This window comes from Centroberyx gerrardi, chromosome 5, assembly GCF_048128805.1.
Source record: "Centroberyx gerrardi isolate f3 chromosome 5, fCenGer3.hap1.cur.20231027, whole genome shotgun sequence".
Classification (NCBI taxonomy): domain Eukaryota; kingdom Metazoa; phylum Chordata; class Actinopteri; order Beryciformes; family Berycidae; genus Centroberyx; species Centroberyx gerrardi.
Genome location: NC_136001.1, coordinates 5,316,672 through 5,328,758, shown reverse-complemented (window position 1 = coordinate 5,328,758; position 12,087 = coordinate 5,316,672). Strand labels below are relative to the sequence as shown.

The window sequence follows — 12,087 nt, the reverse complement described above, 5'->3', positions numbered from 1 at the left end:
CCAAGTAGGAAACTCTGGCAAGATTTCTCAACCCCAAGGTTTCCGAGATGCACTTTTCTGACGTCAAGTCAATATGGCAGCTTACACTGTAAACATTACACAGCATTATTTTTAACTTGTTTGTAATCCTCAAAATACACTGAAGTTCAATTTTCAGCATCACATGTCCTTAAATTTATCAAAACACCAGTGGGGTAGATGGTTAAACATCTAAATTTAAAATGTAAGGTTGCGCTTACAGTTGCTAAACATTTCCAAATATTATTGACATAACAGCTTTGCATGGGGAACAGTATTTTACTTTGGGCAAAGAAAATCTTGCAGGCATCCATGTTTCTCTGCTAATCCTGTGAAATATTTTTAAAACATTTTATCGTTTAAAAAGCCAGTCAAAGGAAAATACAGGACACCAGGGTAAATCCATTTTTAAGGGAAACAAATTTTGGCATCCCCACATGACATTCTAACACAATCAAAAATATCCCAATCTCAGAATTTTGTCCTTGTCTGATGCCTTCCTTTGTACCTCTGCCATGTCTTCCAGCCTTCCTGCAGAGGCTGGTGGACCGAGACAACCATAAGTTTGAGGAGTGGTGCAGTGAGATGGCTGACATGAGGAAACAGAGCGTGGACAAGGGCAAGGCCAAGCACGAGGAGGTGAAGGAGCTCTACGAGCTTTTACCCGCAAGAGACGGTCGGTAAAAACACTCCCTGACACCCCCCAGTCCACTTAACCAGAAACATTAAACAGAGTGTAAGAAGTATGTCATGTGAATTTGAGTTCAAAACACACCAGAAGGACAGATAGTGTTGTAAAGGGACAGTCAAAGTAATGGGGGATATTGCCTGATTGTCACAACAGCTCCCCTGTCTGTACTAATTCTGCTATTACACCACAGCACCTTGGCTCTACTGAGTAGACTCTGGATAATTTCTTATTTTGAAAAAAAAAACTTCCCAAAAGCAAATAATTTAGTGATGTGTATAAGAATGACATCAATACATCTGTTCTCCGGTGTTGGAATGTCAGAAGGATTCAGGAGTTGATCTGTTGTATCATAAATCGTAGGACTTGGGATTGGCTTGGTGTAGGACCTTCCAGTATGATTCAGTTTTGACACTATGGGTCCTGATTCCACACAAATACATGATTTGAAACAATTTCCATACATAGTATCAATATATAGATATTAGGGGTGTCACGATTCTCCAAATCCACGATTCGATTTGACTTTCGATTTTAAGGTCACGATTCGATTTTCGATTTAAACATTTTTTTTTTCAGCACTGACGGCTATGCCATTGTTAGACTATTGAGTCTTGATTTGTAAAGATCAACAGGTCATTGGTTTTATGCCCTGACAACTGTCATTTACATTTTTAAATTCTTCTTTAAAAAGATGGTATCAAGTGTGATATAACTGCCATATTTTTTTTTTTGGAATGTACCACACTAAAGCCATATGGTCAAATTTTTTCAAAGTTTTTCCATTTAAAAAAACACAACTTTCCCTTTAATTTGGTACCAAATACATGACAAGGCGATTCAGGGCGTCTCCTTACTTAAGTGTCATTCACAGTATGACAACACAACAGATCCTTCCTATCTTGGCTAACGATAAGCTTTCAAAATACATACAAAACCTCCAGCGCTTCAGCCCACACAGTAATAAGATCAGACAATAATAGTCGCCAAACAAATATGGAAAAAGTCGCCAAACTTATATGGATAAAAATCGCTGCAACCCGGCCAGTCCTCCTACCGAGTCTTCGGCGCACCGCCTCCCGGAAAACGGCGTCCGTCTCCGGCGGTGAGAGCAGGTAGTTCCCCCTGTTTAGTGAAGGTGATCTTGTGTCTTGTTTTATCGAACAAGAACAAGAGATTTCGATCAAAAGACTTCAACTCACAATGTCTTCGTAACTTTCCATTACATACGGCGGGTCAGGTTCTGTCTCACAGCACAATCTGACAGCTTCCAGAAGGTTTTAAAAGCATGACGCTTAGCCGGTGAAGCCATTTTTACCAGTGGAGGATGACTAAACCCGGGGAAAATCAAACGTCTCAGTGTCACCAGATATACAGTATTTTCCGGTTCCGGTTCATCGATGACAACTTGAAGTATATATGAAACAAAGCTGATAACTTGATTTTCAGTTTTTGGTACATTTTAAACGATTTAAAAATGACGGGCGCTCTTGGGCGCTATAGTGAAATATAGAACGGGCACTCTCTAGCAGCTACGCTGTGTCATCATTGAAATGTTTTTTTTTCTTCAGACGTGTGCAAGTAGGCAGGGGTGGAGAGAAAAAAAATACTGGGAGAATCGCGAACCTGCTTGTGATTTCGAAGGTCGAAATCGAACGCTCATTTCGATCGATTTTCGATTTAGAATCGAAATCGTGACACCCCTAATAGATATGTAAGGGAGCCAGACATTATCACAAAATAAGCCCCAGCAGGGTGAATGAAGACCGTGACACAAAGTATAGCATCACCCTGAAGGAGTTTATTTATGTCATGATCCCACTTATTACAAGCCTACATACATTTAAAATCATTTGATACAAAATATTGATGCAAAATGATTTTATTACAAGCAAATTTGTCTTTAGTCTATTTGACACAAAATGGTGCTAATTAGAAATCATCAAAATTGAGCAGACTGCTTGTGAAACGGCAGGCAGTTCTTCTACAGACCTTAAAATGTGTTCATTGGACAACCATAATTGCGTATTCAACAAAGCTATGTAATAATGCATGTCATTGATATATCAGTATTACTGCTATATATTTCCCCAAATATAATGAAGAAAAACAGCCTTGTTTTCAGATGGACCACCATGGATTTGAGTTAATCCAATGGGTTTTGAAAGCGATTCCAGCATGTAATCCTTAAACAGAAGTAAAGACCTGAAAATCACATGACAACAGCAGTATGTATGATAAGACTGAAATCTCCAGAGATCTCATATAAGCAACACAGTATATTGTGTGTTCTTATGTAAACCTGCATTGTCGATATATTCATATTTCCATTTTTTCTCTTAGGCATGGGGAAATTAAGTTGTGTGCTGTAGTGCACTGAACTTGGAATAAGAAGTAAAACATTACCTATGTAACGTGTGTCCTCAACTGGCACTAGACTTGCAATGAAAACTGAACCATAGGGCTATATATATAACACGTACATTTTGTGCGCTAGTACGTTGAACCTGTAGTAAAATGTAAACACATCATGTTTACGGGTGCAGTTAAAACTAAAATATGTTATAAGGAGCTCTGTTTGCTTGGAGCATTAGTGTTTGGTTTAGAGCAGTTATTTGAACCCTGGGGTGTTTTGGGGCCATTTGGCCATGTGATAATACAGCAATGTGACCAAGACCTTGTTGAGAGAGAGGTTTCTTGTTTCTACCAATCCTGGAGCTTTGTTTGGAGTGATTCAACCAAACTACAGGAAGCACTGTGCACATGGTGTGAATTATGGGATAAAGGATAAATCCAACCTTGGATACTGTTACATTGTTATTGATCATCGATCTGTGATGTTCAGTGCATTCCAAGAGTTATTTTGTGAAGTGTTGTAATTTATCTTTTTGGTGTACCCACTTTCCCTCAACCTGCCTCGTCTACTTCTACTTTAGTTAGTGATTCCCTATGTTTCCAGAATGACTTTCAACAACCCCTAGGGAAGGGGCGTGAACTTGTTGCTACCAATCTAGGGGGGCGCATGGCCATATAAATAGCTTGAAAGTGTGATCATTCAGCTGTGGGTTATGTGTCTATAATTGCGGACACAGCCCTTAGTCAAAACACAATGGGACTCATTCATAAAACTCCACAGTAACAGAATGGCAGCGCACAAAATCTGCAACCTGGTCATTTCACCTAATTCATAAATTTACCACAGTTGTGAATACAACAGAGCCACATTACCACTGTGTTATCCTCACCTGTAGCCCGGGTGACAGCCAGTCAAAATCATCAAAGCCAACTACTGCTGTAATTGCAATGTTGGCCATGATAAACCAAATCATATCAGATAGAAAGTTTAATTAATTAATAATTGCAAAGCCATTGTTTGAGTCAAATTTACTAAACATTTTCATGTTTGGTTAATAAATTATGGTTCACTTGAAATTTTGCCATGTGAAACCCAACTGAACCAGTACGTAAATGCAACAACTCGCCCTCTGATTTAGACCAAAGCAAATGGACTATAAGTTTTAAAATGCTTGCAGCTATACAGGTTATTTTTCTCCTCATGTTTGATGCGTCCCTCTACTTCCCCTCCTCAGGCCAGCTGTATGAGTTTATCCCCCTGGAGTGGCTGAAGAAGTGGCTGGACGACTCCACCGCCACAAAAGAAATCGACAACTCCCTCTTTTTGTGTTCCCACGGCAAACTGCACCCCGATAAGGTGGGAGATGCCAAGAGGGTTTCTCTGCCAGCTGCCCAGCTCCTCTACCAGCGCTACGGCGGAGGACCAAGACTGGACGGTAAGACACATAGAGGGTGGGATCTATTCTCAAAACATGGGCTTCTTCAATACTGATACAGGTCGTCAGAGCTTCAAACGCAGTACAGTTCAAAAACGGGCCGTGTGGTACTTATCAGTTTAATATTCTGATACAAAATTGAAAATAAGAAAATCAATAGTCTAAAATTTGTTGCCCCATGAAGACTGGCAAAATTTAGATTTCAGACTCTTTCATTTTTGTTATTTTGTTTTATTGTCAGACATTAGGCTGTGGTATTTTCCATTACAGCAGTATGCCACAGGTTGACTGGCATGTGGTAAGAGTAAGGCGATGGCTGGACTTCTTATTGGTCAGCGCGGCCCATCATCCCACCTAGGGCTGTTGCAATAACCGCACTAGTGCAATACCGCGCTATAGACAAGCCAACCGCGGTGGATGGCAAGCAACCGCCACAACCACGCTATGTTCACGTTTTTTCTTTTTTTCATGAGGCTAGGCACTTCTTGTTTTACACTTCAATGCGTGTGTATTGAATGTTAAATAAATTCATAATGAAAACAATAAGAGTGTATTGTTTCCCGCCAACAGCGTTTACATGGAGCCTTTTAATCAGAATAGTAGCCCAATCAGAATAAAAATGCCTCATATAAACGCCTCAATCAGAATAAACTGGCCGATCCGAATGAAATTTCATTCAGTTTGAGAGGGGTGGTATAACCCTTTCATAATCCGGTCGATGGATAAAATTTCATCATGTAAACACTCATTCCGATCACTTTCTTTATCTTGCTTCTTTCTGCACATGCTCCCGCATTTAACGTAAGTAATGTCAATTACGTTACCCCTTTTTTCCGGGAGGATTCGAATGGATGTGCTTGTTATTTACCCCGGGGCGCTCGGGCTTGATGTAACGTTAGGCGGCGCAGCCTGTTTTTATATGAAGTCCTGACTCCGCCTCTCCGGGCCAGTTTCGGTTTACAGCGGTGAAAATTACAAATGGACCCAATCATTGCACGGGCAAAACAAAACGTCTTTTTCTGACACTTATGGAGTCGTATGTTTTGATAAAACTGTTGCTTCATCAGAAAGAACAGCAGTAAAGAAATAACCGACACAGGTCCATCTTTTAAAAAACGTAAGCCCATGTTAGAGTGCTGGATTCAGTGTTTTGCGCATGTCAGAAACTTTTATTCTGATTAAATACTGTGGAGCATGTAAACGCACATCTTAATGCGATCGTTATATTTAGCGCTCATGTAAACACTTGCGTAGCAATCTTCCTTCGGAATGATTTCATTCAGAATGAAAAAAAATGTCTCATGTAACCGCAGTCCAACTTGGCGACTTTGTCACTAGATTTAGCGACTTTTCAGACCCCCTGGCGACTTTATTTCTGAAAAGCGACTAGCGACAAATCTGGCGACTTTTTCTGACCATGGGGAACAATGTTGAAGTGTTGAATCCCAAAGCATTTGCCAGTAAATTGGTTCAGCTGATGCCGATTTGCTCTACTTGCTTGTCATCCAGAGAGGTCTGATGATCACAGCGCTTCCCACACACAGTGTAGCCCCCTCCCTCCGCTGCGAGCGGAGACCGTAGGTTATATATTGATATGCAAATTAGCATGTGACGTCATCCAGCGATTTCTTATCGCATACACCGCATACCGCGCTGTTGAGCCACCCTAAATCACCGCAGGGGAAATTCCTTCACCGCGACAGCCCTAATCCCACCTAACTTTTTGGCTCAACCGGTAGAGCACGTGCCATTAAAGGAATAGTTCACCCAAAAATGAGAATTCAGTCATTATCTACTCACCCCCATGCCAGCTGAAATTCAGGTAAAGTTTGTTAGTCCATACAGCAGGCCTTGAGCTCCACAGCGGAACTGCGTAGCGGCCTTCTCCAAAACAACTGAAGTTGCTGGGGTCCTGTCTTCAGAGTTAAAAAATTACAGAAAATAACCATAAAATGACTCCATACAGCTCGCCCAGCATAATAGCCTCCTGAAGCCAAACGATCCCAAAGTGACTTGAAAAGACCGACATTTACACCATTATTTAGCTGAAATCACCACTCTAGCTGTTGATTTAAAAAAATGTCACGTTTCTGTGCATCCCGGCCCTCAAAAACTAGATGGGTAAGATTAGCTCGAATTACCAGAAACAAGATTTCCGGTTTGGGCGTTTAGCCTTCAAAATAAAGGCGTGTAGAAATACTGTTTTCTACAGTATTTCTACATGTATTTTCTACAGTATTTCTATAGCCACTAATATTATATGGCAAAAATAGTTAAAATACCGACTGGTATTTGGTACAGGTTTTGCTATACCAGCCCTACTCAAAACTGCAGACATCAGTCTCTCCCATGTATCAGAATATTTATGGCTGGTACATCTTTCCCACTTGCTTGTTTACCCCCAGTGCTTCCAGACCTGTGAAAGGGGAATAAATAAAAGCACACAGAAAGACCTTTCAATTTGACACTGGCTATGGGGTTGGATATTTATACTGGTGGATGGTTGTTCTGAGTTCCTTTCTCCCATTAATGTACATGGAAAGGGTTATTTAGTGTGTTGGGTTTGTCCCACCACGTGTGTGTGTGTGTGTGTGTCCAGGCTCATCTCTGTGTAAGGAGTGTGTGGGCCAGCGTTGTCGAGTGCTGCGGCTGAAGAACCAGCTCAACGAGGACTACCGGGAAGTCTCTAGCCAGGTCAAACGCACACTCAGGTAAACACACCCACGGCAAGTTAATGCGTTGTCATGTTGTGCATCCAAGTCAAGATTAGATAAGATGAAACTTAGGTGATTCCTGTGGGCAAATTGTGTCATTGCAGAAGCAAATTGTGATAGGATAGTGAATGGTAGTAAACAAAACACAACCAAGGCAACACATGAACGTGATTTGTAGAAATGTATAAATGAAAAGTATAAAAAGTACTGAACTACCACATTTTGAGGGTAAGCAAAGAAGAAGATGAAGATGTTAGACATGCGTTGTAAAAAACTACACACCTTATCAATTATGTTCAATATACAGATGTGGGAAACATGTACAGGAAAAGCGACAATGTGCATTGCTTTCTGTTCTCATTATCAGTATATATTTATATGACTCTGTGTGTGTGTATCAGTGGTGAGGGCTACTGGGTGGGCAAGGCGTCTCTGCGTAGCTGGAGGCAGCTGGCTATGGAGCAGCTGGAGGAGGACGAACACGAAACCAAACACAGCAATGGCCAGACCAATGGACAGGGACCACACACCACCAACAGCAAAGGTAGCTGTTATGGCTGGAGTGGTAATGGTAATCGATTTTTTGTTATTATTATTATTTTTTTTTACTTATTACAGAGTTTCCATAGTTCTTGAAAATTCTTGAAAGTTTGTGGATTTTAGGAAAAGGAGAGATCAGGAGTAAAAAAAAATGAAGCCTGTATGATGTCTTAAGTCTGACCAAGTGTCTTACCCCAAAACATGCCCATTTTTGTGTGCTTGAATTTCACCACAAAGGAGCGTGAAAGTCATTGAAAAGTGTGGGAACACTTATTAAAGCTGATTCCCTTGAGTTTCTATCAGTGGCGCTCTTTTCTTTGTCTGTTCAGCCGTGGTGGCTATCACTGCTCATGCTAACTACCCAGTTCTTCTTCTGTTTATTCTAAACAAAGCACAAATGTAAAACGCATCACTTCCTGTATACCAGAGCATTGTTCCCAGGAAAACACCTACCAGACACCGGGTGTTTAGAACAGCAAAAGGAAAAGCTTTAGGCTTTAGGTTGAATCACTAGTGTGTTCTATCAATCTGTGATAGCGAGTAGCGACTCTTACATCTCTGGTTAATTGTTTGGTTGTAGAGTTCGGCCCAGAGCTCCCAGAGGGCAACGAGGAGGAGATGAAGACTTTCAATGAGGACATCCTCTGCAGCCACGGTACTGACCACGGTGTCCCAAATGAGCTTTTTGCTTCACCTGCCCAGGGCTGGTGAACTAAATACATTTATCTGCCAAGAGTAACTTTAGTGGCCATTTAATGTACATTTTCCACTTAAAAATGTCACCCTACCTACAATAAAGATACAATAGTAGATTTTGAGTTTTAAAACTTGCTGTCTCACTTGAACAGTGGATCTTTTTCTGCTTTTGTCTTAGTATTTTCTTTTTGTTGGCCTCACACCTATGTGTTGTCACATGGGAATAAATGAACGAAAGTTAACCATCCAGACAGCAGAGAACAAGGAGTTTAGATGTTACCGCTTAATGTAGAGCAGCGTAACAGGAAGCCAATCAGGAGCTTGTTTGATACAGAGCCATTGTTTTGCCTTGATTTTATTGGCTCGCAGTCAGAGAGAGTGTACAGTGGGCAGCAGGGACAAAGTTTGAGAACAGGCAAAGACTGTATATAACTGAAGTGTTGTTTTTAAAAGTTAGCAGCCAGTGTGGCAGGTGAGCCTTATTGATTTATCTCTCAAAGACAGATTTTACCAGTATTTGGCACTTGGTGGCAGGTGATTTTCGAATCCTGGTCTCTCTCACTCACTCACATGCGCGCGCACGCACACACACACACAAACCTTCATCTCAAGACATTGAGATGGTTTATGTGAAAAATTGTAGATCTGAGATTAATCTCAGAATTCTGAGATTAATCTCAGAACTCAAATCACTTTTTCACATGTGGCTCTAATCCTCTTCCTTATATGTGTATTGCTGCTGCAGGGGGTCTGAGCATCCTGGATTCTGAGCGGAGGCTGGTATCATCTGAGGTTTGGACCAAGCTGAGGGCGTACTTCCCCAAAGCCCCAGAGTTCACCCAAAACCAAGAGCCCTGTCAGCAGTGCCTGGTGAGTGGGCACTGACGTACCAACGCTGCAATACAAAATAACAGACAAAATAGCAGGAACATAACACTGAAAAAACACTTAAAATTTGAAGTAACTAAATCACAATTACAAAGGCAGCTACACAGTTGAATACCAATTAGTATGTGTCAGATTTAAAAGAGCTTTTATGAGTTTTCAAAGAAACATTAAGCAACTGAGTTCCAAACAGGTCAAATGGCAACTGCATCAATCACAGAAACTGTAGAATTATTGAATGTGACAAGGGACACAATCTGAAAAATCATCACAACATATGTTATACACAAACTGCATCAGCAAAGAAGAACAGTGGTTGCAAGTCAAAGCTCGCCAACAGGGATAGAGAGACACTTAACAGGATAGTTACTAAACACTACAAAACTACAGACTGAAAAATTAACAAAAAACACCTCTGTGAGACAGTTTCAACAAGAACTGTACTGAGCTACTACTTGTATTCAAGGCCAATGCACATAATACATACATAATATATTCATAACCTGGTGTAAGGAACACAAAACCTGGAGCCCTGAGCAATGGAAAAAAGTAATATGGTCCGATGAGTCATTCAGCCTTTTTCTACATTCAGACCTATGTTTTACGTTTGGAGAAATGGTAATGGAAGCTGTGTGAATGGTATCAAAATTTAGAGAGATAGATGGATATTAAAAAGTAGATGTGCTCATTGTTGTAATAAATTGTTACCTCATGTTAAAATTAATTCAAGCTTGTGATTAGATTACCTAAAATGTTTGTTTTGTAAGCAGTGGTCTTAACATGGTGTCTGCAGTGTCATGCAAAAGTCACAAAATATCTTATCTAAACTCTTAAAAGGCCTTAAATGGTCTTGACTACTGTTGAAGCATTTTAAGTCTTAAATTCAGTTTTAGTTCAGTTTTTTAAGTCAAATAAAATTGTGGGTTGGTTTTTCCCAATGAGAAACAGCCCAGTCATGCAGACGTAAATTCTGATAGGTCTAGTTTTCAGCTTCAGTTGCAAAGTTGGTGTTATGATTAATTCTCACTGACATTAAAAAGGTTTTAAAAAATCTTAAATGTAACTTGACGAAAGGTGCATCCTGCTATCAAATAAGCCACAGCATTGGTGTGAACCTCTGTGTAAACTGTCGTATGCAAACTTTTCCTTCTTGTCTGCCCAGACATTGGAGCAGGAGGAGAAGGACAATGAGGCGGTCAGTAAGATGATGGCCTTGGACCAGAAGAACCAGCTGCTCAACCTCTTCCAGGAGAAGAACCGGCCAACGCTCACCAAGTGGCCACAGGTAGCCACGAAGAGGAGCAGTAAACTGTCAGTCCTCTGTAGCTATGAAAACCTGCTCAGATCTATTAAGCTGTTGAAGATTAGATGAAACTGGAATGATTCCTGTGGGGTAATCGGGTCCTTGCAGCAGCAAAATAGGAACAAAATAATAATAATAATAGGATGAAAATAAGAGAGCAAATAGGTGTTGGTAAACTTAACTCAGCTGACAATTACAAACTCTAGAAGTGTAACTAGAAGAGCAACATTTTAACATTAATAAATCATTAACGTGTTAGATTTGAGACATTAGTATAATTACCATAAACAAACAAGACCATCAGTGAGAAGATTGACAGCCTCTACGCTGCGTTTTACATTGTGTGCCACGAGGTCAGAAACGGCGGGAAATCTGCTGTATTGTTTTACAGCACAAACGATATTGCTTTATGGCGATATAAAAGAAGAGTGCGCTGTTCTTTGTATACCATGGCATCATGATACATTGATGTTTAAAAATGCAACACATAGCACCTTTAAGTAGAAAATATATGAATTACAGCATGTATGTACGGTGTACAAAATAACAGCAGTAGAGCATCCTGCGAAAGAAAAGTGAATGAAAAATATGTACAATATGAAACTGTAATGAAAAATTATTAAATATATTGTATGAAAATGCAATGAAAATATTGGGATACAACAACAATTGAGAAAGTAGGAGAATGTGGAAAAAAAAATCCTTTCTGCTTTTGTCCCTCTAGGGCACAGATGTCCTTTACATAGTCCCTCTGTTTTTTGTGGACGAGTGGAGAAAATTCATCAGGTACGTTTGTTTCCACAGTGAATTCAACAGTTGAAACTGGTGATGTCATGGCGTTTGGTGCCACAGTGTTGGTGCGTGTCAAGATAAATGGTGTCGGATTCGGTCGGCAGCAGGATTGCAGGTCAGCCTAGCAAATGCCATTTCTCCCATGTCTCCCTGTGTTTTCTAGGAGGCCCACTAAATCGTCTCCAGTGTCCAGCGTGGGCAACAGCCTGCTGCTCTGCCCCCATGGAGGCTTCATGTTCACCTACGACTCCCTGGTCAACGGAGATGCACAACAGTGAGTGTGGGGTTTTTCAAGGCCAAGTATCCAGTGTTTTCCGCAGAATGTTATACATGACAGGGTGGAAAAGGCTCTGAAACAGCATTTAGACCATCATGTAACAGTACAACTCTCCTCTGAAACCTCTGAACGGATTCACTCCAATGCAGTCGTCAAGTAACAATCTTACGCAGTCCACACAAAGCATTATGTGGCATGCTGGAGTCCAGTGTGTCTCACACACTGCATTTAATTCTCACAGACTGCATTTAATTAACATTTCATTTAGAAAGCTCAATATCTTACAGTGCATGAGTAGCCTTGCTGCCTTCTGTGAAACCAGGAAGTGAGACAAGGGTCCTTAGGACATAGCTAATCTTTTATGCCTGATTAAATTACATTTT

The 12,087-nt window shown here is 40.6% G+C and overlaps 1 protein-coding gene across 4 annotated transcripts in view; it reads left to right on the top strand.

The window, feature by feature from the left end:
* The window catches only part of usp48 (ubiquitin specific peptidase 48), a 29,435-nt gene that overhangs the window by 10,931 nt on the left and 6,417 nt on the right, over positions 1–12,087 (top strand). For 2 of the 4 annotated variants that reach the window (XR_013504863.1, XM_071902880.2), the window contains exons 12-20: positions 545–694; positions 4,297–4,497; positions 7,097–7,208; positions 7,613–7,782; positions 8,332–8,406; positions 9,193–9,317; positions 10,495–10,617; positions 11,360–11,421; positions 11,591–11,701. Coding sequence is in view for 3 of the 4 variants with exons in the window: in XM_071902880.2 (XP_071758981.1) it covers positions 545–694; positions 4,297–4,497; positions 7,097–7,208; positions 7,613–7,782; positions 8,332–8,406; positions 9,193–9,317; positions 10,495–10,617; positions 11,360–11,421; positions 11,591–11,701 (1,129 nt within the window). In the remaining variant the exon portion in view is untranslated. Of the gene's footprint in view, positions 1–544; positions 695–4,296; positions 4,498–7,096; positions 7,209–7,612; positions 7,783–8,331; positions 8,407–9,192; positions 9,318–10,494; positions 10,644–11,359; positions 11,422–11,590; positions 11,702–12,087 lie in introns of those variants that run through there. The other 2 variants (XM_071902881.2, XM_078283435.1) reach the window with 2 other exon arrangements.